At 43.2% G+C, this 26,777-nt stretch overlaps 1 protein-coding gene across 8 annotated transcripts in view; it reads left to right on the top strand.

The window, feature by feature from the left end:
• Positions 1-9,787: 9,787 nt before the first annotated feature.
• UBE3A (ubiquitin protein ligase E3A) overlaps positions 9,788-26,777 on the top strand; it is a 50,293-nt gene continuing 33,303 nt past the window's right edge. For 3 of the 8 annotated variants that reach the window (XM_088521139.1, XM_088520701.1, XM_088520962.1), the window contains exons 1-3: positions 10,153-10,245; positions 17,787-17,854; positions 25,448-25,566. In XM_088521139.1, the coding sequence (XP_088377265.1) occupies positions 25,547-25,566 (20 nt within the window). In that variant the 5' untranslated portion in view covers positions 10,153-10,245; positions 17,787-17,854; positions 25,448-25,546. The other 5 variants (XM_088520889.1, XM_088520833.1, XM_088521016.1 and 2 more) reach the window with 4 other exon arrangements.

Genomic DNA, 26,777 nt, shown 5'->3' with positions numbered 1-26,777 from the left:
GTCCTCATCCTTCTGCCCCTTCCTCTGACACTTCATGGAAGTAGGGCAGGAGCAAAACCCAATACACAAGAACCATATTTCCACTGAACACTGAAAACAGGCAATTCACAGTGGGATAGGTTTGACAGGCAGCTTAAACTCTTCTTATTCTCCCCCATTCCCTCTTCATTTTTTTTTTCCCTGTAAGGGGTAAGCATGATCTGATCCGTTATGTTTATATAGTGATCAAAAAAATGGGGTGACTTGCATCGTCTATCCTTTGGGTAAGGACATATCAGGGGTAGGGCCCACTGGCTAAAGGACACTAAATCTGCTATTGCTACTGCTGCAACACTTGAGGAAAAGCTAGAGGAAAAGCTAGAGGAAAATGAGAAATCGAGAGCTGGGTTTCTCAGGCACATCCTCTGACATCTCAGCTAAGAAAAGATTGAGCTGAGGATGACGCTGTTTTTCCTCATACTAAATGCGGTTTAGTTTTCAAGCAAGCAGTTTTCAAGAGCTCCTTCCTTGACAAATCAAAACCTCACCAAACAACAGTATTACTAACAAAGTTGGTCAAATAACAATGGCTGTGGAAAGTTGCTCATTGTATGCTAATTACATGAGCCTCCAACTTTTCCCTTACACTAAGATGACCTTTTAAAAATCATTTATTAACTGGAAAAAAACATGGATAGCTGGTTGGACCTGATTTCCACAAAGTGTCACAGCACTGCTCTTAACCAAACCATGTCTTGTACTCAAGGATTGAGCAGCTTTTTAACAAAAAAAAAAAAAAAAAAAAAAAGAAAAAGAAAACCAAAACTATAAATTGAATTTGTCCAGTATAACCCAAAAATACAGTGAGTTTTTGGCATCATATAAGTTCCTCCTGGAAAAATAGTGTCTCATCTCAGAAGCAGTACTACCAACTGGGCGTTGCATGGTCCCCCGTTGTAGAAAAACACGGGCTGTGTTTGTGCTGGGGTTGCTTGTCAGAGTGGTTTATTTAGCCACGGCAGGTTGATATATACAGATACCTGCACCCTTCCAAGCATTATCAAGCACATCACATTAATTGCACAAAGTCATTTATCTCTGCTCAGCATGTCAGACATATATATACATATATAGGAAAAATAACCTAGGCATGTGATCAGAAAAGCAGCTATGTCAGTCAGGCTTCTCTTTTACAGCCAAAACAACGGTTCACCCCAGCTTGCCTTGCTATGTGATGCAAGCCAGGTTTCAGCTGTGTGCTGCAGCGTGTACCACGAGGCTCCCATAAAATCTCTGAGCAAACATACGTATAGCTCCTGTGCATCTTTCCAACTACAGCAAGTGCTCAAAACTTCTTTCTGAAACTGGACACCACCTTAGGAACTAAGGCCAGGTTGTAAATGCAGAGAAGCAGCTGATAGAGCACAGAGCAGAAAAAGACAGGAAAAGAAAATGGGCTCCAAATGCCTGCAGTGCTGGCACCCTTATAGTACAAAATAGGAAAGGAGGTAGAGTAGAAAATATATATATATATTATAGATATATTCCAATTCATCTGCAGAGGTGAGCAAAGAAAATGTGCTGGAAACCTGCAGAGAAGCACAAGCCCAGGTCTCACAGGGAAGAGCACAGATGTCTCCAGGCTGCTCTTTCAAGAAGACAGGGTGAGGTAAGCTGAAGGCCGGGCTAACAGAAAGTTGGCACCTGGGACTCAAAGATGAAGACAGGAGCATGAGCAGCCCCCCCTTCCACACTGGTCCTCTGCTACAGCGCAGAGGCCACCGTGCTGTGCGCAAGGCTCAGGGAAGCAGCCTCTCCCCTAGGCAGCTCAGTTCACCAGAACAGCAGGAAATCTCCCTGGGCTCGCAATGAGGAACTCAGACCAGTCACCTGACCGAGATCAGTTTCCGTGCCAGAAGCGGGAAGCGCTTCAAGACACCATGAATCTCTCAGGGCGTCATTTCACCAAGAGACCAGCTGGTCTCCTTGTGTGAGGAATGGGGAGAAGCCTATAGAAAAATCCAATCCTCTGTGGTAGCTCAGGTTCAAAAATGAAATACCAGCAATCATTCTTGGTAGTAATGTTCACTCATCACTCATTACCTTTCCTTTTCCCATTGGGGAACCAGATCTGACAGAAGTGAATGTACAGCTTAGTTATGGAATCAAGCAAACTTTCTTAGGTGCTGCTTCTATTTAGAGGGGGGTATAATGTGAAAATGTGAAATCATGGCTGGGTCATTTCTGTAAGACTTAAAGAAGTTAACTGTTAGTCACTCCACTTGCTTTAGTCGTATCTAATCCTACTTATAGTTTTACCGTAGCTATCAGTACAAGGAGGGTCATGTTCCCTATAAATGGCAAATGGTTGAGCAGTCAGAAAGGACGAGACGGGTTATAAGATTTTTTGAGGCACATTACCAATGACGTTAAACTAGTTAAATCCTCATCATAATGCATCACGGCAAGAACTGGAGAAAAGGTTCAAAACGATGTCCTCTTCAAGTGCAACTGCACGAGGTGCTCAACCTCAAAGCATCTTGCTTGTCTGCTGAGACCTGGCCATGAGTCTCAGCCTCCACCACACTGTCCTAGCTTCATCTCCTGCTAGGGTTCACCTCTGCCAAGGTTCACCCTGCATTAAGCCCCTTGACTTGCAATCCATTATAGGCGACTGCCAGGAGGACCACAGGGTTAAGGGCTCAAGTCTCCCTGTCCACATTGTAAATCAGCAAGTATTAGCCAGGAATGTTATCCCCACCTCCATTTTTTTTTCTAGGAAAGAAGACATGTTCCCACTCCTTACCTTAGCAACAACCTACACTCCTGTAATCATCACTCAGTCTCCCTACAGGTATTTTTTTACCTCTCCATCACCAAGCTTAAGCTCTAACTCAGACCCTCAAGGTTTCATTTCATTGCTGACCATTTTTTTCCCTATCCTCATCATTTTATCTGCAAAGGGAGGCCTAAAGGGTTCAGCTACCAGCAGCCCAAAGCACTTAGTTCCCACTCATGCCACTTCAGTGTACTTTTTCTGTTTAAGAGGATAAGCTAAGGTAGATTGCTCATGAAAAGATACCTATCATCTAAGGGGTTACATCTTCAGAATTTCAATAGCTCATTTTCACTCTGATAATTCTTGGAATTAGAGAAGAGCATTATCATGTCTTTTGTATTTGTGTTTTTCACATGAAACGAGGACAAGACATGCAGTGTTCTGTGTATGTTTACTGAGACATCTCCAGAGGAAACTATTTTCTTGTGCGAAGCTCTGAAGTGAAACATCAACAGCTACTGAAATTCATACACAACAGACTTGGCTCACTACAGCGTTTCTCAAACATTACAAGTAAATTGTGAATTGGGCTGAGAATTCTATTTACAATGTCCTTTTCCTCCCTCTGAAACCACTGTCTATTTCATGTAACTTGTGTACCAGAAGCAATTTGTGTCTGTTCTCTTTCAGCAGTTAAAAAAAGACACTTGCTCCCAACTGTCTGGATGCTAAGACTGTCCTTTCTGCAGGGCTTCTACTTAGCGATCGGGCTGTTAACTTTCATTGTTGATTTTTGTTTAACCCAGTATAAGTCAAATCACATAATTGAAGCACAGCACTGGAGTCTGTATTATGGAGATTATCACTGCAAAGTACAGTCTAACCACTTCATAGAATCATAGAATCATAGAATGCTTAGGGTTGGAAGGGACCTCTAGAGATCATCTAGTCCAACCCCCCTGCATACGCAGGGACACCTAGAGCACGTGGCACAGGACTGCATCCAAGCGGGTTTTGAAGATCTCCAGAGAAGGAGACTCCACAACCTCTCTGGGCAGCCTGTTCCAGTGCTCTGTCACCCTCACTGTTAAGAATTTTTTCCTTAAGTTCCTATGGAATTTTTGATGTTTCAGTTTCCGGCCATTTCCTCTAGTCCTATCAGTGGCCACCACTGAAAAGAGACCATCCCCGTCCTCTGCACTCCCTCCCTTGAGGTATTTATATACACTGATTAGATCCCCTCTCAGCCTTCTCTTCTCCAGGCTGAACAGGCCCAGCTCCCTCAGCCTCTCCTCATAGGGCAGATGTTCCAGGCCCCTGATCATCCTTGTAGCCCTGCGCTGGACTCTCTCCAGCAGCTCCACATCCCTCTTGTACTGTGGAGCCCAGAACTGGACACAATACTCCAGATGCGGCCTCACCAGGGCTGAGTAGAGGGGCAGGATCACCTCCCTCGACCTGCTGGAGATGCTCTTCTTAATGCAGCCCAGGATTCCATTGGCCTTTTTGGCCACGAGGGCACACTGCTGCCTCATGGTCAACTTATCATCCACCATGACACCCAGGTCTTTCTCTGCAGAGCTGCTCTCCACAAGGTCGGTCCCCAGCCTGTACTGGTGTCTGGGGTTATTCCTCCCCAGGTGCAGGACCTTGCACTTGGCCTTGTTGAATTGCATGAGGTTTTTCACCGCCCAGTTGTCCAGTCTGTCCAGGTCCCTCTGGATGGCAGCACAGCCCTCTGGGGTATCGGCTACTCCTCCCAGTTTCGTGTCATCAGTAAACTTGCTGAGGGAGCACTCTGTGCCTTCATCCAGGTCATTGATGAATAAATTGAACAGGACTGGACCAAGGACTGACCCCTGGGGGACCCCACTAGCCACAGGCCTCCAACTAGACTCTACACCTCAGATCACCACTCTCTGGGCCCTGCCATCCAGCCAGTTCCTAATCCATCTCACTGTCCACTCATCTATCCCACACTTCCGGAGCTTGCCCAGGAGGATGTTATGAGGGACGGTGTCAAAAGCCTTGCTGAAGTCGAGATAGACGACATCCACCGCTCTCCCCTCGTCTATCCAGCCGGTCATTTCATCATAGAAGGCTATCAGGTTAGTCAGGCAAGATTTCCCCTTGGTGAATCCATGCTGACTACTCTTGAGCACCTTCTTGTCCTCCATGTGCCTGGAGACAACGGCCAGTATGAGCCGTTCCATCACTTTTCCGGGGACGGAGGTGAGGCTGACTGGCCTGTAGTTGCCTGGGTCCTCCAACTTGCCTTTTTTGAAGACTGGCGTGACATTGGCCTTCTTCCAGTCTTCCGGCACCTCCCCCGTTCTCCAGGATCTTTCAAAGATGATGGAGAGTGGCTTAGCTATGGCATCTGCCAGCTCCCGCAGCACTCTGGGGTGCATCCCATCAGGGCCCATGGATTTGTGGGTATCGAGGTTCCTTAGGTGCTCTCTGACCCAATCTTCCTCTACCCAGGGCAAGTCTTCCTCTCCACCAGCTTCTTCTCTTGTCTCTAGGGCCTGGGGCTCTAAAGGGCTGTCCTTGGTAAACACCGAAGCAAAGAAGGCATTGAGCAACTCTGCTTTTTCTGTGGTTATTTGTAACCAAGGTGCCCATCCCGTCCTCCAGCGGACCCACGTTTTCCCTGATCTTCCTTTTGCTGTTAATGTATTTGAAGAAACTTTTTTTGTTATTTTTAACGTCCCTTGCCAGCTTGCCTTCCAGACGTGCCTTAGCTTTCCTTGTCGCATCTCTGCACTCCCTGACTACGTTCCTGTATTTCTCCCAGGGGGCCTGTCCTTTTTTCCACATTCTGTATACCACCGCCTTCTGCTTGAGCATTGCCACAAGCTCCCGGCTCATCCACGCAGGTCTCCTGCCCCCTCTGCCTCCCTTCCTACACTCAGGGATGCACTGCTGCTGGGCGTGGAGGAAGCGCCGCTTGAAAACTAACCAGCTCTCTTGGGCCCCCCTTCCTTCTAGAGCACTAGCCCATGGGATTCTACCGAGGAGGTCTCTGAAGAGGCTAAAGTTGGCCCTCCTGAAGTCCATCGTCGCAAGGCTACTTACAGCCCTGCCTCCTCCTCGTTGAATCCTGAACTCCACCAACTCATGGTCACTGCAGCCGAGGGTACCCCCCACCTTAACATCTCCTACTAGGCCCTCCCTATTTCATAGCACGAGGTCCAGTAACCCACTTCTCCTCGTCGGCTCCTCCACAACCTGCGTCAAAAAGTTATCGTCGACGCTCTGCAGGAACCTCCAGGACTGCTTATGCCTGGCTGTGTTGTCCTCCCAGTTGATGTCGGGGTAATGTTGCTCTCCTCAACTGCAATTCACGCCCATGCCCTGAAGCTGCAGTAGGGATTAGTGAGGAAGCTGGGAGTGGTGGTTTTTCCACATGGAATCCCAATCAGATTTCTCCAAATTCAGAGGCTGCTCAGCTGAGCAGATCCAGTTGCTTCCCAGCAGCTGGTTACACCAGTGCGAAGGAGCTAAAAGCACTCAAGGCAGCAAAAGCATTTTTATCTCATAACATTTGAGCACTTTATAATATGTAAACTACATTTGAGCACTTTATAATATGTAAACTACTTTCACGAACCAGGGCGGTACAAATTTTCCCCTCTGTAACAGAAACAACTTGGATGCATCAAGGGCCATGCTTAATCTATGGCAAGTCAAGCTACTCCAGTTCCAAAAAAGCTGCAAACGTATAATGTGAAATCTCAAACTGATTTAGTGCCTCCTCACCAATAGCAATTTATTCCTGGCAGAATTAAAGTGAAATTCATCACACAGCTTAGTCAACCATGCCCTACTGCCACACAGCAATTTGCTCTGGGTATATTCCTTAATGTATCACTCTTCACATACCCACAACCAGGAGCGTTATCCCCACCTTCTTAAAACAGAAGCAAAGTCGAGTCAAAACACACACAACCCTCCATCCATAGCATCCACATCAGCAGGATCCAGTCCTGCATCTTTTCCCCATCTGCTATCATCTATCTTCCTCACACTGACATATGTGGATTTAGAGATATTCCTCTTGATTTTTTTTAGAAGAAAGCCTGAGACATTTACAAGTAATATTACCTCAGGACAGTGACAGGCCATGACCTGACCATTACCAATCCAGGACAAGATACTGGAATCAATAGTTCCATGGGAAAAAAAAATTCACTTAACATTCTGAGTGGGTCAAAAAAAAAAAGACTAAATCAACTTTCAGGAACTATTAGGAAAGAAAGAGGAGGAAAACCACCGTGATTATACATATATCCATAGTATCTTGGCTATTTTGAGTGGTTCTGGTCCTTCCTGCTATAAGGATGCATGTGACTATAAAGAGGATCAAAGATCTTTATTAAAGTTATGCAAAGAGCTTCCATACAATCACGGACTGGAATAGCTTCCAGCAAGGACTTTAGGAGCATCACCTAAAAAACAGCAGGGATAAAATTACAAAGAACAAAGCTAGGCTGCAGCTGGAACTGGTGAGGAATGTGAAAGACAAGAAGGGACATTGGAAGTACAACAGCAGCAAAAGGAGGGCCAAGGAAATTGGGCTGCTGTTCAACGGGACAGAGCACATAGTGACGAAGGACTTGGAAAAGGCAGTGCCATCTTTACTGACGAGGTGTCTTCCAGGGTTCCGAGGTCTCTCTATGCCTGCTAACAATGTCTAGGGGAGAAAGAGCCTCACAGAAGAGGAGAGGATGAAATCAGGGACTATTTAGATAAAGTGGGGATCTACGGGTTCTCCCGACCAAGTGGGTTGGCTCTGCCAAGCGTGCGGAGCAAGTTGGGCAACGTCACTGCGAGGCCACTTTCTATCACCTCTGAAAGGTGATGTCATTCATGAGAGGTTCCTGATGACCAGAGAAAGGAAACGCTCTGGAGAACGTGAGGCTGATCAGCCTCACCTCAGATCCTGGGAGGCTACTACTGGGCTCAATAAGGTGACAAGGAACAGCCACCATGGATTTACCAAAAGCAAATCAGGCCTGACCAACCATACTGCACTCTCCAACAAGACTGTGGGCGAGGGGACAGCATAAGATGTTGTTTTCTTGGGCTCTAGCAAGGCCTGTGACACAACTCCCCATAGCATCCTTATAGAAAAGCAGGAGATAAGGACTGCACATGTGGGGTCTGCCACAGAGCAATGAAAAGTAGGAAGAGACCTGCATCTCCCACGCATAGCATTTTTGACACATTATTATTTCTAGGGACATGGGAAGGCTCAAGGCAGAATAAACTTTGCCCTGAATCTGAAATTTTAATACATCAAAGTTGGCAGGTTTTGTTATTGCGTGGGAGAGAGCCTCCGGATACAAGAGTTTGTGTTCATTTCCATGATTATTTTTGGATGCATGTCTGGGGTTAATGTCTATCTCTAGAGTATTTCACTCAGTCTTAACATTTCAGTTATGTCCACCACCATATTCTCCGAGTATTAGAACTGCATCCACAGATTTGTAATTCCATAGTTTTTAAGTCCAATGACCTTACCAGTGATTACCCTGCAACATACATGATAAGTTTTTCAGAATGTGCTAAAATTGCTGTGTATCCATGTCATAGGAATTCTTACAAACTCAAATAGATGAATGTATAAAATTCTTACACATCTTAAACATACATTTCCTGGCCAAGAGTGAATAATTTATTTCAGCATCAGAGTTTGGTGAACTTATTTTTATGATTTTATAACTTATGATTGTAACAGCTTATTCTGTTAAATACTCTCCAATTCTGCCAATTCCGCAAAGCAGTTTCTTGCTCTGTGTCTCCCAGGCTCGTTTTTGTTTTCTGGAATGTATATATTTATACACTGTTGTTTACATATAAGCCACACTGTATGTAAACCTTTGCGATTCAAGTGTGGAATCATCAATGGCTTGAACAACATCAGGCTTCAGGCAACCTGAACATACCCTGGCACTGCCCCATGCCCTTCCACCCAAGCGCATGGGCAAAGGCAGCAAGATCCTCGCTACGCTTCAAGAAATCCTCTGGCCTCGCTCTTCCCTTCCTTTCTGTAACGTTAGCTGCCGTAGGGACAGTGGCACAGCCCGGCCTGGGCTGACGCGCCTCGGCTGGTGACAGCAGCGACATATGGCTCTGCCGCTGACTGGCTTCCAAAGGTCACAGGCCGTTCCTCTTCCTGCACTCCTGCCTGCCGCCGCTGGCACGCTGCCCGCGCTGAGCTCGATGAAGCGCAGCGAACTGATTGCGCCGGGGCTCCCGGCCTGCCGATACATCAGATCCCTGTGATGGGAGTCAGCTGGGGGAATTCACTGGGGAATTATGAGGCAGGGGACACGCTTTTGTTAGAGCAGCCACGTGCCTTGCTGCATCGCCACCCCTCCGGCTGTGTGCCCGTCTGTAGGTGTGTGGTATACGTGTTGCATATAGACAGGTGCGTATCTGTGCGTGCACACAGCATGAACGCGCGTGTGCGTGCATTTATATAAAGCTACATTTTTACATGACTGCATGCGTATATATATGCGGGCATTTGTATATGCACGCAGGTACATATGTGAGCAAACGTGTGTGTCAGTACCTGCACACATAGGGGCGGACATACAGGTGTATGCACATGCCGGTGCATGTTTAGTCGTGCACGGGGACACACGTGTGCACCGTGCCCGCACGCGTGGGTGTCTGCGTGCTGGTGCGCCTGCAACCCTTTTGTGTGTGCCCGTGTAACGGCCACGGTGGTCCCAACGCCGCCAACGGCCGCCAACGGCCGCCCCGGCTCCACAAAGCCCCGCCCCTCCCCCACCCGGCCAGGATCGCCTCGGGCGGCGGGTGAGGTGGGGGGGTGGGGCCGACCCCTGCGCATGCGCGACCCCGGCCCCCGCTCCCTGCCCCCAGCACCACGCCGCCCGCCGCTCCCTAAGGGCGGGAGCGCTCGCCCCGCCCCTCCGCTGCCCTCTTCCAGCATGGCGGCGCCCGCCTCGCGCAGCCGCACGCGCACGCGCCACCTCGGCTCCCTTCCGCCGGGCGCCCCGAGTGAAAAAAGGCAGGAGGAAGCCGGCCCGGCGACTCTATGGTTCCGCGCGGTGGGTAGCGCGCCGCCGCCTCGCCGCCGCCCCCCGCCCGGCGCGCGGTGCACGCCGGGACGCGCCGGGCCCTCCTGCCGTGCCCGCCGCCGCCGCGAGCCCCGGGCGTGCGCCGCGCCCGCCGCGCCGCCATCCGCGCCGCTCCCAAGATGGTGGCGTGGGGCTCGGGCTGAGAGCGAGCAGCTCCGCCCGCCCGCCCTCCCGCGGGACCGGCCCGCCCTCCCGCCCGCCTCTGCCTTCCCGTGCCCGCCGCGGCCGCCTCTCCCCGCCGCGGCGGCCCCAACGGCTCCGGCAGCGGCGCCTCCGCCTCCTCCTCGGCGTCCCCGCGCGTGGCGCGGCCCCCGCATGAGCGCGGGCGGCGGCGGGAGCGACCGGCAGCAGCAGGCCGCGGCGCGCAGCTCGGTAGGCGCCGCGGGAGGCCCGGCCCGGGGGGAGGCGGCGAGCGGCGCCCGGCCCGGCCCTGCCGGCGGCCGGGGCGGCTGCACCGGGCGCGGGGGGTGCCCGGGGCCTGGCAGCGGGGAGGCCGGGCCCACTGCTGCCCGGGCGACCTTGGGTGAACCCGGCCCGCGGCGCGGCCGCGCTCCCGGGGGGTCTTCGTGGGGCGGCCGCGCTCCCGGCGGGGCTTCCGTGGGGCCGCGAGCGCTGCGCAGGGAGCCGCGCTCCTGCGCGCCCGTTCGCCTGCCGTCCTGCCCCGTCCCGAGAGCCGGGTCGTCCCCTCGCCGGGCGGCTGCGGAGCGCGGGCTGCCCCGGCAGGCAGGGCGCTCGGGGTTTCTGCGGCCTCCCGTGCCGCCGCTGCTGAAGCGCCTGTGTGGGTTGTTGTTGTTCTCGGCCCCTGTGTAAATCAAGCAGTGTGACATGGCTTTTCAGAAGTTGCTGCTGCTCGGGAAGCAAAACATGTCCACGACTGTCCTTTAAGTGGCAGCAGCACTTATAAACACTTGTAAACTTGTAGTCGTGTTTTCTGTCTTCTTAGAGTGTTAAAGTTCATGGTAATATTATGCTTCTTCCTCATGTGAGAACTGTCCCGAGTTCTGCTTTTGGGACAGAGCCTGCCTCTTATCAGTTACTTCTGAGATGGGCCCAGTATGTCCATACAGAAACTTGCAGATATTTGGGTGGGATTCTGCACAAACTTGCATCTCTGGGAGAATTGGCTTGTCAGACTAGCCAGGCACTCGGGTTTCCTGCACGTGTACCAAAAAGCTAGTGCTTCAGTGGGAAGTTGTACCTGGTTTGGGCTTTGATTTCCTGTGGAGGTAGGACTTGTGTGATTATGTTGTCAGTTTGCTAGATGATTTCTTTAACTGACTGGCCAGTTTGAAAGAGAGAAGTGTGAAAGGTAAGGCTGAGTTCCTACAAGTTTCATGCAATAGCATCTAGTTAGAGACTCCCATCCAAGGGAGAAGCTGTAGTGTGTAAACTTAACTGTATTAAGAGACGTATTGCTGGGTGGAAGTGGTAAGGGATGCCTCCTGGGAAGAAAGAGAACTAGTGAAAGTTGGACTTAACCAACTGAAGTAGTATTCCGTGAGAATTATAAAGATCATCTTGATTATGTGCTTTGGGTGATACTAGTGGAGCTGAATACTATGGCATTAAACAGTCTTTCATCTTGGAAACAGTTAAATGCACTTTTTGTTTTCTTTTGAGAATTCTGAAGCTTAAAAGTTTAATGATTGTGTTGAGTTGAAGGTAGGAAAGGTGCGTTAGCAAGTGCTAGGAATGGTAGGTTGATTTCCCTGATGTAGTTTGTGTTTTAAAACACGTGCAGTTTGGTCATTCCTAACAGGACTCATGACTTGTCCTCATAACAGTAATGCTCTGACAGTTCGGGATAGACAAAGCTTGGAAGAAGGAGTTGAAAAATACCTTTAATCAAAAATCACTTCGCTGCGGTATTAGAGATGCTGTCTCTTTTGCAAATGCTTTCCATTTCACTCCTAGTGTTTACTATTTAATGTCGTGTCTTTCATACCAGAATTAACAAGTTCTTGTTCTGTTTACTAGAGTTGTTTGATATTTCTGGTTGTTGGAGTATGCTTAATGTCTCCCAAGTGCTTAGAAATGAAAGCATCAAGTTCCCTTTCTAGATGGCAGAATAAATGATTTGATTTGTTTCCTTTAGGGATAATAGTTTTGTGTAGATGTATGTACAAGAAGTTACTGAGGTAAGGACAGGTTTAAAAAAGCAGAAATATCTTTTATCTCTGCACAACAGTGAGTTCCAAACCTCAGTCTCAATCTAGGTCCCTTTCAGTGCGTTAGCATTTTGTGGTTTGGGTCCTTTATTTAATAGGAAAAAAATTTAGGCTTTTTTTTATTGGTGCTGCTGCTTAAAGACAGCATGAGAATGAAGATGCTTTTGTGAATGAGGTTTTTTTCTGAGGTTTAGAGAACCAATCACAGAAAAGTAATTTTTTAAATATTATGTGTATTAAATCAAGTGATATACTCTGATTGCAAGAGACTGTGTTAAGCACCTTGAAGATATACGTGTTCCAATCAGCTGACAAAAATGAGCCACTGAGCACACAGCATTTTCATCTAACTTATTTTTTTAGGAGAAAACCTGCTTCAAAAATATGAAATTAAATATATGCTCCCAGTACAAATAATTCCATTTAATTATAAACGTGTATTTCATTGTCATGCTCTTCATTAAAAACCTGTGAATTCATAAAGAAATTAAATACGTAATTTGGGGGGAAATATCTTTGAGTCAAGCTTTAATATTCATAAACACATAAGCACATGTGCTGAAGTGTTGAACGCATTTGAGCATATAACATTTGGTATAAACAATAATTAATGTAGTACATGGTATGACACGAACCAACCAATTTGGTGTTTATATTTTTCTAAATACACTTGTGTGATTTCTGGTGTGCAGGAAAGATTCCCCTCCCCCTTTGCTACTTTTGGTTTCAGTTTGCTTGATGACTGTCCAGAGAGTACTCAATCCTTTTATATATATAAATCTATATTTTATATATATAAATGTATAATTTATATATATATTTTACAAAGCAGGATATCCTTTCCCACCACCAATCATTTTATTCAAACAATATAAAGGAATCGCCAGCTCTTACAGACAGAAAAATAAACTGAGGAACAAGGAAACAGAATTGTTAAAATACTTGGGTATCTATGTCATTTCAAAGTGTTAATCTTTTGTTTCTGGTCACTGTGGGCCATGTCTTCACTTAGCTTTAGTTATTGAATTTATACGACCTTTTTTTTAAATAGGAGTTTGTTTTTTTATACACTTTATACACTTCTAGTTATCCTGGTAAATATTTTTGTGAAGTATCCAATGTTTTAAGGTAGTGCTTAGTTATATGGAGAAACAGTGTTGAGAGACTTTTTATCATTAATCGAATTTTGATTGATACATGGAAGAAGCGGGGCAATAACTTTACTATGATAGTCTGTACCAGATCATTTTGAATATGGCAATTCCCCCTGTGAAAGGAGGGGAAGAAGATGGGTGTGTGTGTGTGTGTGTTTTCTGTTGTTTTAATATGAGCTTTGCTTAAATACTTAGTTGCTGTAGACAACTGTAGTGAGCAAATCAAATGCTTGAAGTGACTTTTGTTCTTGTTACCTTAAATACTTTGATCCTAACTTTTGCTGTGTTAACTTCCTGTATTTGCAGGCAGTGCCTGACAGCGTCAAGAAGCAATATATTACTGCCCGCGAGCCAAAGTTTGGAGGGTGCTGGCTCGTGTGAATAGAAACATGTTTACAAGTATCTATCTGGCTAGCAAAGCATGCATATATAGTGTAAATATGTAGTGGAAAAGTGACACTTCAGTAACTATACCAACTGGTGGGAAGGCATTTCTTCAGGAACATACCCTCATAGTAGGCATGCAAAATGATGAATATGAAATAATGCTTAAATCCAGAATTTCTTCTTGGTAGAGCAATGCATGACTAAATCAGACTTCAAATGACTATTTTTCAGTAGTTCTGTCCTCTTGTGGCTTGTATTGACAGAGTTTGTTGACAAAATAACGTTGATTGCAAAACTGCATTTTAAATTAAATACTATTATAGTGTTCTGTCTTACAAATACCTTATGAATGAATCTCGTAAAGAAACCATTAGCTACTGCTTTTAATAGGTTGGGTTGCTTCCCTGTGTTATGCAAACTGCTGAATGGAAGAAGGAGGTGGAAATCAGTCTTTTCCAGTCCTCTTTCTGTTACTATCCTCCATGGTTTATTACCCATGTTTTACAGGGTGGTGAAGAATTAGGGGAAACTGCAGTTGTTCAGCTCAGAGGAACTAAATAGGTGGCTTCCCTTTGGAACCTCACTCCTCTGTGTTAGGAGTGGCAACTTGCTACTTTTGAAGCACCCTGCAGTTCCTTAGGACAGATGTATATGTATTTTAAGAGGAAATTCTACTTAATGCAGGAAGGGATTAGAATTTCTTGGTAACCTGATAGTTTGAAAGGGATACCCACTGTTGTACAGCTTCAAGGCTTTTCATCAAAAGCATAGCTGTTTCCATCCAAATAACTTTAAAAATATGCTCCACATTCAGGTAGTTAATCTTTAAGAATCATGTTTATCTTATATAGCACATCATCAGTGAAAGAGCGCACGAGGTGAACTGTAGTAGTGACATTTTAGCACAAACTTGAACTGATGCACCACTTAGCTGCTTAACTTGGAAGGTGCTGCTTGCTTTCATGTTCTGTTCATAGGTATATCAAAGAAGATATTCAGGATCTTTATCCTGAATATCCTTTATTCAGGATGTAGTTTCGCAGACTGGCTTACTTTTAACTTCTGCCTGTATCAGAAGTTAAAAGTATCTGAGTTTCAAACCTAATAGAAATGCAGCGTTGGTGGGCATGAGCCTGTGGGTTTAGAAGCAGAAAATTATGGAACTGTTTTCTAATATTTTGGTTTTACTGCATGTTTGCTGGCAGCAATTGGTCCATGTGGTCTGCGTTTCATTCTCTGCCCTTTGAGGACTGCAGCGAGACTCCTGCTATCCAGATTGAGCTTGAGTGTCAGAGCGAAGCTGCATCTTCATCATCTTCATAGGGGAGACCAGGATCTTCCTCCATTTGGAGGACCCTCTTTGGGAACTTCTTGATGCTTCCTCCATACTCATTATACCAATGAAATTAGTAAAAAGAGCAATTAAAATGCCAGAGGCCCCCCTGCCTGTAGGAGCTGTGTGCAGGAGAGGCAGAAGAGCTTGTCTGCAGCGCGTTGCCAAGCTGCAGGATGCTGAGAGATGCCAGGCTTGTCCAGGCAGCCAGGCTCCTGCTCCCGTATGCTCCATGGGACCCGGGCCGGAGCAGCTGTGGATCTGCAGGCTCCGGGTGCTGGAGGTGGTGCTGGGGTGGCTCTTAAAGGAGCTGCACTCGTCAGGTGGGCTGCAGGTCATCATTGCTCAGGAGATGGTGCCATACTGGTGTGGGAGTTCTTCTCTTGCCTCGTGGTGGCCTGTGCCTTTGAGCTGATCATACCTGGAGTATTTTGACATTACACTATTTTGTGCTCTTAAAAGGTAGAGAGAACTTCTATAAAGCAGGATAAAGTCTTGAGATGTCTATCATTTCAATTCATGGTAGATTCTAATGTGCAAAATCTCGGTACCAAATAGTATGGGTTACTGTGATTAGGAAGTTCCAGGTATATTCATGTATACTGTCATCACTAGCAGTATCTAGATGCTGCTTCAGCTGTTGAAACAAAGTTTACATGTTGTGGATCATAGAAATGTGTTTTTATAGTCCACTCAAGCTGCAAATTCTGCCCACGTTCTATGACCACAGGCGTTCTTAAGAGCCCATCACTACCAAAATTACTGTATTTCTTGGTTGCAGAGGTTGAGCTCTTTCCTTTGTTAGATGGTGATAATGCTCCATTTGCATGGGTCTTGTCTTAAATATTGTATTGAGAATGGGTATTTGCGAATACATTTTTTTGACTAATGAGGTGCCGTGTTAAGAATGTCTGTCATGGAAAATGAACAGAATTAGAGTCAAAATGATTACTATTTTAACTATTTCGAAATTGTGAAAGAGGACCTGTAATCCTAGGTAAAATGCCTACCATTTACTTTAGGAAAACTTTTTTTTTTTTCTCCCTCTGGAAAAAGATAGAGGTGATTTTTAATGACTTTCATCAGGTAGGGTATGAGTTACAAAGTATTTTTCATAACTTATATATTGTTTTTAATTTTTTTCTGGTTCTGTTCACTGGAGTCGCTTGATTGATGTTAACAGAGATAAATGATAGAATCATTCAGGATGATAAACTTTGGGAGTTTTCTTTTACTGGAAATGTCAGACATCAGAGTTTTGGGAGGTTTTTGATGTAAGGCATTACTTTTGGTTCTGGTCATGTGACAGATGAAGGGTTTTTTTTATGTTAAGAGGAAGCAATGATGTTAGCCATGCCTTTACTCAAGCCTTTCTCTTTGCAGCGTCCTTTTTAAGATGTGGCTTATTGCTAATAATTATTAATAATAAAGTTACTAGAGATGAATGTTGAAATTGATTCTGTTTTAAGAAACTGTTTTCATGAAGGTTCGCTAGGCACTGCATAGCCTGTGTTTTTGTTGTTATTGCCACATAATAACAAAACTTGGAAACAAATGGTGTATCCCAACAGGGGGGACAGCTCCTCCACCGAGGTCTTGTTTCTCTTGTAAAGTGCCGTGGCGGGAGTCACTGTCTTACGCTTCCTTATATGTAGCTTCAGGTGTGGTGGGGACCTTGGTTGTCTCTTGGACAGTACGACTGGACAGTAATGACAAGGACCCTAATAAGTGTTTCTGCGATGCTTTTTGTGTCTGTGCTTAGTGCTTTCCTCACACTCCATGTGCACTCAAAGCTGGTGGCTCTCATAGCTCAGTGGAGAATGTGTGAATTTTATGTAGATGAAGTATTTTAAGCTAGAAGCCCTGTGGTATGAGGTGCAAGCATATTGGTCATATTTGTCAGGATACTTTTTACTTACTTTGTCTTGTGGTTTATAATACTTTTAATGCTGTTATTAGACTACAATATAAGATAGATCCTTTGGATTTCTGTTGTTTTGGTATAGTGGCAATACCAATTCCTTGCAGGAAAATTACCAGTTAGGTTGTCTCGTATTGTTTAGATCATTCTCCCCCCAAATCATGACAATATTTTATTGACACATTGTATAACAGTAATCCTAAATATGTATAAATCCATGTAATTGTTACAATGGTTGAAGTAGGAATCTTATTTTATAGGACAGGTAGACTGCACTTGTCTTTGGCATGAAAAGTTATGTCTGTGTATGAACTGTTAGTGCTATAGAGTGTTACTGGCCCAATTCTGTTAGTTCAGGATAGTGTTCTGTCGAATGGGCTCTCTGTCGCTTATTCCATTATATGCAAACGCTCAACTAAGTTGTGTTTATTGTTTGTTAAGATATTTGAAGTGTGTTTTCAACATAAGTCCCTTGTTAATTACGGCTCCTCTAAAAATGAACTTATAAAGTCAAGGTTATCAAACTTCAAAAGTTTTGTGCAGCCAGGACAGAAATGTGGTTCTGTTTGTTGCTTCCTCTGAATGTTTTACTTATTATAACTGCTGATGTCTTAGAGAGAAAGAGAGAGAGAAAGGGGGGAACCTTGCCAAACTCTTTTAGAAGAAATGGATATTTATAACGAAGTGGCAGAAACTGGACAAACGGAATTATACAAGTGTATTGCATCACTAGAGAAGAAGGAAGAACATTTTGCTTACGGACTTTCTGCTTTTATAGCTTCCCTAACCTGCTAAGTATTTTATCTGCTCTGATTGCTCTGAATTTGTCGCTAACTGAATGCAATTAATTGCATGGCCACTTTCAGTATATAATTTTGAAGTCGCATGAAGTTTCAGGTTGATATGGAGCATATGATGTAAAAACTGAAATGTACTGTTTTGCATTACAGGTACAAGAACCATAGAAGATCATTTTAGAATCTGGAAGAACAAACTTATGCAGCTGTGGAAAAATATGGTATGCTTATATTTTCATTTATAAGACATGTATATCAAATAATTACACTTTTGCCCTGTCAAAAAAAAATCCAAATTTAGAGGGAAACTTGCATGTTCGTTTCTCCCATTTTTTTCAACTGTGATGTTCTGGTGGTAAGTGTAGTTCTTTTGAAAATTGAGTTATTTGATGATCTTGAACAAAATAAATGGTGACTGATGCATTTTGGTTTGTTTTACCAACTCAGTATCATGCTGCTATCATTTGTCTGTTTCTTTATGCATTGGTTAAGGATCAGCGTTATTTCTGAGGAGGGGTTTTCCTTACTGCTGGACATACTTGCATGTTTTTTAGTTGATGTACAGTCAGGTTGGTACAGTTTTTAGTTCTGAATGTAATTTGGAAGATTTGTCTGCCAGAAAACTTAAGCAAACATTAGTATAAGCAAAAAAAAAAAATGGAAATTGGAATCTTGGGAAATACAGAAATGTAACTTTCATTAGCAGATTAACATGGGCACATGGTATCTCTCTTCATGTTGCTAAATGTCCAGACAACTTAAAATATGCATTATAGCAAGGCTGGAACCTTAACTCTCAGTTACTTTAATTTGTGCATTCTGACTTTACACCTAGACAGTCTAATGGAGTTATTTATCTGGTGAAATGTGTGCATCACTCCATAATGTCTCTTAACTTCTGAAACTTAATGAGATAGCTATCGAAAGCTTTTGGAATTTCTCCATTCAAAAACACTGTTCTTCAAGTTCAGATTTTCCTAGCTTATGAAATAGGTTTGTTAATGCAATGTAAATAATGTAAAATATATAGTTAATTCAATAACTTCTAAATGATGCTTGTAAAAGTGGAAAAGAATTTAGTAACTGCTGATGCAACTTCTGTACTTGGTCAATATATAGATTTATCTTTTGTAGATACCTGACATATGAACCTATTTAAAGTTTTGAAAGTCTACCCTTACAGAAGGGATGTCTTTTTTTTTTTTTTTTTTTTTTTTTTAATTCTGTGTTATAGAAAGCTACAGAGGGGAGCTAAAATAATGAACACTTAAGCTTCAACTTTAGCAATGAGGTATGCAATTGAAATCTGCAGATCCTTTTGGAAGCCATAGTGTTATATCATCACAATCCAGATGTTCCTGAAAGAATTTTTTAGATTGGTCCTTTACTCAAGCAAGCATCTGGCAGGTAGTATACTCCTTTTTGCACCCGCAGCACCACTGGGACCACCCACCTGCTTCTTGCTCTCCAGTTTCAATACCAGTTGTGTGTACAGTAGCTCTTCAGACCTAAGCACCTAAGCCATTATTTTTTGTTGCCATTATTTCTCCTGTTTGCTTTTTTCTTTTTTTTTCTTTTCTTTTCTGGATCTTCAACTACTTGCCACTTTATGTATGTGTATATATGTATATACATACATGGCTTTTTTAGTTGTATGCATTTCCCAAACCAATGGACAAGAATCTCGTTCTAATCACCCCAGTATGTGAGTAATGGATACTAATGGAATGGTTGAATATTATGGTACAGAATTGCATGATTATGTGGTCTTGATATGAACTATATATAAAGAACATGCAGGTGCACAGGAAGGTACTTTGCATGGAAAACTACATGGGCAGCGGGTGGGAAAAGAAAGCAAAGTGACCAGGGATGAGAAAAAGAGTCAATGAAGAGTCAAAAAGAATGAAGTTTAAATGTAAAAGCTGAGGTGAAGTTGGAGAGTCTTTCTGTTTTGAAAGTCAACTTGATGCTTATCCAGTACGAATCAGAACTACTAAAAGAAATTTAAATGGACTGTTGGATCTCACCATCTAATATAGGAGTGACTTTCTGTTCATAACTATATCAGTATGAAGGAAGTCTGAACTAGGAAGTATCACTCAAACCAATTGCTCTGCTGCAAAAGATGAGGAAAGGGCAGCTGCAGAAGATGAGAATAACATAAGCCTTTAGTTCTAGAAGAGGAATGGGGAGTTAAGTGGGCCTTGTTACTATATAATTCACAACCTTGAAGCAAAGCAAGTATAAAGATGCTGTGGGGAAAAGACTTCATATAAATATGTAGTTGATACTGAAAGTTACTAAATATATTGCCTTTATTAATCTCAAAAGTTTTCACTAAAGTGTGAGTTCTACAATGGCACTGGTCCTAATTTCATGACAGCAGTAGCAAATTCAGATTCCCTTCCCCAATACTTACTCATGTGTTAATTGTCCTCGCTATGCTGCGTTTTTGAGTTCTTACTCAAATTTGCATGTCAGCCTTTAGTTTCTAGTCATACCTTGTACATAGGCGTGTGTGGGGTTTGTTTGTTTGTTTTGTTTTGTTTTTTTTAGTGGAGAAATGTTTTAATGTGTGCCTCCTGTGCTGCAAAAGGACTTAGTTTCTTCTGCTACTGGTATTTTTTAGCTTGATTAATTTTGAACTCTTTCCATTATCTTACCACAAGGTACTTGCTCCAGTCTCATGGTATCCTCATGGCTCTTTTCTGGTACTTCTGAAATGTTTCTGAAGGATATTGAGTAACTGGAGAACTGAGCTCAAGGGCCTTGTGCAGATGAACAGATACCTTTCCAGAAACCCTTCAAGTATCGGATTTGTTGTTCTGACTACAATACTGGGAACGTGTCTGTGTTCATTTATCCATTGTGACTGCCTTAAGTCACTTCTGGTTAGCACTTTCCGGGGTAGATCCCTTCTACCTGTATGGCTTCATATTGTGTTTTTAGAGTATTAAGGTTGAATGGATTTGGCTTACCAAGCAGTGATTTCTTCCCACCACTGGTGTCTTTTTTTTTTTTTTTTTTTTTAAGCTTCACTAAGGCTTATATCATCATGTTTTATTAGTTTTTGTTTTCTTTGAGACCACTGATAATTTAACCTATCAGTTTTCTGAAGAAAACCTCTGGAGTCTTGTCATGTCTTTGCAGGCTTTCTGTACTGGAAACATCATGCAGGCAATAGAAGCAGCTGATACTTCAAATCTTGTCAAGAATTACAGGCCACAAACACACCTATTACTTTCTTCTGCAACTCCCCCAGTTAAAATTGAACTTAGCGTTTTGACAAATATTTTACAGTTTTCTATAGGATACTTAATCCTATAGAAATATATTTGTATATCTCAAGATATACAGCTTTCCTACTAGTAGCAGCTCCCTTTTTGGAGAAGTGAATGAGCTAAGGTAGTTCTGAAGGTACCTCTTGCCATGCAGATGGTAACTGTCCTTTCCATTGTCCTTCAGAGCGACTCTGGAAATGTATCAAACTGGAGAACTACTTCATCAATCTTAGGGGGATCCGGGGGAATTCTTCAGCATGCCTACAAAGGCTGTTTATAGCAGTATTTTACTGAGATGGCTATTTGTAATTAAATCGAATTATGTCACTGGAAAGTAAGGACATGATACTTCTGTGTACCAGGTTAATCAACCTCTTTTGATCCATCAATAAGAAGTCATAGCTTATTTTCAAGAACTCTCTCTCCACTCAAGGATTTTTCTGGACCTTGGATACTGATCATCAGCTACCTGAGAGCTGCTGTGTCACCAATAACAAACACCTGTACATCACACAAGGACAGCAGCTGACAACTTTGAGTCAAAACTGATTTGTACGTGATTTTTTTTTGCTTTATTTTTGGAAGCTGACAAATATATCCTGTCTGCTCCACACTGTGGCTTTGGATTCTGTACCTTGATGCTGAAGCGGGGGCAGGCCTTCTTGGTACATGTTTGGTTTTACAGACTTCTTAGATTAAATTAATTATGTAAAAAGGTCATGTAAAAAGGTTGTGGAGCAACTTAGTTTTAGCATCTTTTGAAGCAGCTGATCTCGGTTTCTGACTGCTTGCTCTTTTACTCATTTGGTATTTGTTTCTTACCTCCCTTCCAGTTGATAGGAGCATTCCTGCCAGAAGTCTCTGTCATCTTGAAGGACTTAGTGTTGTCTTGTTTACTTCTTAAACATTATTTCTTCTGTTCCTCACTCCGAATGTTACTGCATGGCACTCAGGGTTCTTCAGATATGTGGTATGACGATACAGTGCTGTCTTGGTCTGTCTCAGCAGGACAGCTTCCTGTGTGCTGTCTTGCTAATCATAGCGTGGGTTGTTGTGGTTCTGGTTAAATCTACCTCTTATGAATAGTCCCTAGGCAAGCGTACCTACATTTGTACCTGCATGTCTGGGCTAGAGCCTGCCCGGTCTGAGAGAGGCTCCAGCAGGCAGCTCTGGTTTCTCAGACATGTTCCATGGAAGCAGACTTGGTGTGATACGTTCAGCTGCTCTGTATGGCCATGAAGACTAGATTGTAACCCATACTAGTCATGGAACAGGAGGTTTGAGAAATCTATGTTTGAACAACACAGCACTGAGATTTCTTTTTTTTCCCTTTGGGCTGGTGTTTTAGGGCCCTACCTTCTAGAAGGTAAGTTACATTCAGAGATTATGTAAAGGAACTCCTCTGACCAAACCAACCAAACCGAACATAGCTGCTTTAGGTCAGATTCCAGTTCCTTTCAATGCCCTTTTCCAGGATGTTAGTCGTTCAGTCCAGTTTCCATTTCCTGGTCAAGCAGTGTCCCTTGACTCTTTTACCAGTATTTTTGACAGCTGGATCTGAACAAGGCAGAGAAAAAATGTCTTTCTTTCAAATAGGAATTTCCTAATAAGGGATTTTTGGCAGTCTGCTTCCCCTCTTACCTCTTGCTTCAACATGCACCTCTTGCTTGCTCTTTTGGCACACAGTATTCTTCTGATTGATAAATGAGTAAAGTTTTGGGGAAAAGTGACTATTTCTCTGTGCAAAGGAAGCCCTGCCTAACATGGTTTGTGCCACAGGACCTGCAGCAAGGATAGGTGGGAAAGGTAGAATGAAAATAGTTCATGAAGGTTTCTTGGTGCCAGGGCACCTGTGCTCTGGGAAGGTACCAAGAGATTTTTTAACCTTAAGATAGTAAATCTAGTTTTATGATCAATAGATCATACAATAGTAAGAAATAAAAAATGCTGCTGCTGCATGATTCAGTGCTCTTATCCACTATAAATTCAATCTGTAGATGCAAATCTCGTTACAAAATGGGTTACCTTCAACTTGGTAAGATTCACACTAGTTCAGATGCTGTCTGTTTTCACACAGCTGGTGTAAATTCCATATTGGGTGGTCTGCAAAGTCTGACTAATGCAGTTGGGTCTGTGTCAGGCCTTGGCACAAACTTGCCTTGGCAGCGACTGGAGTTGTCACCTCAAAGCATATTCTTTAACATTCCAAAATCTGGTGGTGTTTGAAACCCATACCAACATTTTGCGTCTTCCTTCACCATGGACAGTCTTCATGACTTATTTCCTTATGCATGAAATGGCGTAAGGAAAACCATGATTTACTGAGGGTGCTGTCAGCCTGTTGTTCTAACGTGCTTCTGTTTGAATTGAAGACTGTTCTAGCTAATGTTTTTTCTTTGTGGCCTGGGTGAGATGGGACACAGTTGTGCTAGGGAGTGAGGGGGAATTCGGCGCACGCTCCCTGGTACTTGGAGCAGTGAGGATGCAGGTTTCCCAACACTCAGTGAGACTTTGGAGTTTGCACCGCTCTCCTCTTTGGCCAGGGCACTAAAAGTTAGGCAGAGAGCTAGAAGAGGCTTTAACTTCTCAGTGCTCAGTTTTTGTGAAGGCATTTCACAACAATTCTTCAGAAAGCAGCGAGAAAGTTTGACTTAGGGAAAGAAGGCGCTGCCTCAGAATAGGAATCTGTTTCTTTAAAGCTAACGGTTTACGTGATAATGGACATTGTTATATACTGAACTGTCAGAATGTCATAAACAATATTGTGAGGGTTTTTCTTTTAAGCTTAGGTTTGCATCATTAATCTCACTTAGTTTTTGCTATTTGCTTCTCTATGCAGCTTATGGTCAATAAACATAGTTTTGAAGATCTTAACCTTGTCTGTCGTCTGGTTGTTACAGATGAGGACTCTTATCCATTGTGTTGTTTCCAGCAGTGAAAACTTGAACACTTTACACCTGTAAAACATAGTTACTAGAGAACCTCTGTTTCGAAGGGGTTTCGGTAGCTACTTCTCTCTTTGTGTTTCCTTTAATAATAATGAAAAATAATAATTATTATTCCAAAACTAATAAAAGTATCATTCCATTTTAGAGATGCAGGGCTTTTGTAGCAGAATGGTAAAATGTAGCAGAATGCCAAATGCCAGTAAGTTACTTCAAAAAACTTTGGAGAACTGGAGATCACGCTAATTGTTCAGTGATTTCTGATATCTGAAATAATGGATACAAATTAGCACTGAGAGTGCTGGACTGCTTATCATACCATTGCTCTCTGGAAAGACTCTTGTGACATATTGGACCGAATCACAAAGTGTGGCTGCTGGTAGGAGACGTGTGTTCCCTTCGTATTTGCACCAGGTCAGCATGACTGCAGGTGTTGGGTAGCTGAGTGTTGGCCCTCTAACCTCTCTGCACCTTACTCTGAGGCTGCTGCTTCCTCTCAACCTGTGGATTGGCAGTTTTCACCACTGTCTCCTCCAAGCCACAGAAAGACAATTCTTAGATGTTGTACAGAGCTATGTATTGATAGCTGCTAGCTGTTTAAAGAAAGTGATTTTTTTTTTCTAAATACATTATTAGTATTTTGAGTCAATTAAAACTTTGAACAGAAAAGGAGTAATGCTGATTTTGATCTGACTCTGTCACAAGACTTGCTCTTTTAAGTCCTTATCCAGGCCACCTGGAGCTTGGGTGGGGAAGAGATTGGGGCGATACTGAGTGTTGAGGGTTATATTTGCAAGTATTTAATCAATTAACTTGAGTTTAGAGTAGATAATAGCAATAGGTAAGAGACTAACTGGTTCCTTTTCAGCCATGGAAGGAATGAGCTGGGGTGGTCCCAGGGCGCTCTGGGCACGAGTATTGCTGAGTGATCACTGGCTGCCACCTGCGTGACAAAGTAAAGGACCAACCCTTCAATTTATACCAGTGGAGCCAGGTCACGGGAAAGAATTGACAGGTAAAACCTCCTTTTGAAAATGCAGGGGTGAGGAGAAAGGTGGAGATGTAGGCGGAGATGTAAACGGAGCACCTGTTGCAAAAGATTGGCCAAGGAGAGCCAAGTTTGCTCCTGTGGAACTTTTACATATTTGATTTTTAGGAGAGGCATACAGCAGAGCTTAAGTTGTGGGTTGTTCCCCTTTCAGTACAGTCTCATTAGGAAACAGTGAGTTGTAACAGAAACAGTTTATCAAATCATGCTGTAGTTAGAACTGGCAGTTCATATTTATACACATTTCCAAATCTTTGGATGCTCTCTGTTTAATGTCAGATACTTTCCTCTGTCCAGGAGTATGGCGCTTTTATTTTTCTGGAAGAGACTAAAAGCAAGCTCATCGGTTGAACTGTAGTGAGTTCTGGCAGAATTCATAGAATGCCATTCAAAAATGAACAAACTTTTGTGGACGTACCTTAATTTTACAGCTTTATTATTTTTTAGCATTGACTCCTCTGTAATGTTTTTATTCAATGAACTGGCTGAAAATAACTTGTTTGTGAGGACTTAACTAAGTTATTCTTAATTATTTAGAGTTGTTAAGCTTATGCTTAGCCCAGCGTGAGACAGGACTGGTGTGACAACTTGTTTTTAATCCGTGACTCAAAACTGTGATCACCCTGATGTCACCGAATGGCCACAGCTTGTAAAAGGTAAGCATAAAGCGTATCGTGTTAGTTCTGAGGTCATTTTTAATATAATCTGTAATGTTAAAAGTACTTAATTTGTATGAATTGAAGCTAATTCCATAAGTAGAATTAAATTATATTGTTTGGTTAAGATAAGTCAGCTGGCAAAGTTATTATTTACTTAGAATTATTTGAGTTATTTCAGTGCTCACCTAGCTTTGCTGTGCTAGCTTTTTAAAAATCTGAGCACCCTGCTGCTGCATAGTATTCCTCTCAGACCTAAATCACCACTTAAGAGTCTCTGATGAATCTTACTGCAGTACTAAAAATTTGTATGAAGTGTTTAACATATCTACTTAAGTGGTTTGTTAAATTTAGTTTTATTAAAGTAATTTGTCCAGAAGACTTGATGATGTTCAAATCTGTAGACTTGCATACCTTTACTTTTCTCTCCTAGGGAGTTACAGTGGAGGTAAAAGGAGTGGCTTGCAGAATGGAGAAGTTGCTCCGTGTGTTGTTGGAAGTGAGCCACCATTTGAACTTGCTAGCTCATGCTGCAGGATTCAGATTAGTTGGTGTCTCGTGATCAGTTTCTACGATCCAAATCAAAGCTGAGATTTGTAAGAGCATTTGCTCTGAGATTTTCTCTGAACAGAACTCTTGTTTCAGATTTTAAGCAAGATGAAAGCATGCCTAGCCATACAATGTAATTGTTTTTTTTCAGCACTATTGCTTGCTTAGAGGAACAGCATGGTATCTTGTTTGTGAACAATTGGATATTACAGAATAAATAGTTTCTCAACAAACAGGTATAATGCCTGTAAGTAGACTGAACTTCTGTGGTGTTTTTAATGAATACTGAAAGCATATTTTATTTGGTGCTTACATCATCATCTGAAACCTTTTAAAACACAGTTAATGAGTGGATTAGTATTTCTGTAGATTGTATTTATAGTGAGTTTGTTCATGTTTTAGAGAAAACAGTGAAGGCATTTGGGCCCTTTTTTTGTATATCCACTTATCTGGGAAGTCCAAACTTGTTTTCACTCTGGGTTTTATTCTGAGCTTCCCTGAAAATGGCTCCTATGTATCTTGGTTGTCTGCAGCATAGCATGTACTGAACCTCACTGTTTATTCAAGCCAAGATAAAACATACATAGACTCTGGGGATAGAAAAATAATCTTGGATGTCCTAATATTGGATATATAGATATATCTGTGCTACAGATTATCCA

This window comes from Tinamus guttatus, unplaced genomic scaffold (genome assembly GCF_059628265.1).
Source record: "Tinamus guttatus ecotype Peru unplaced genomic scaffold, ASM5962826v1 Tinamus_guttatus_pri_ptg000002l, whole genome shotgun sequence".
NCBI lineage: Eukaryota > Metazoa > Chordata > Aves > Tinamiformes > Tinamidae > Tinamus > Tinamus guttatus.
This window is presented reverse-complemented; position numbering and strand designations above follow the sequence as displayed.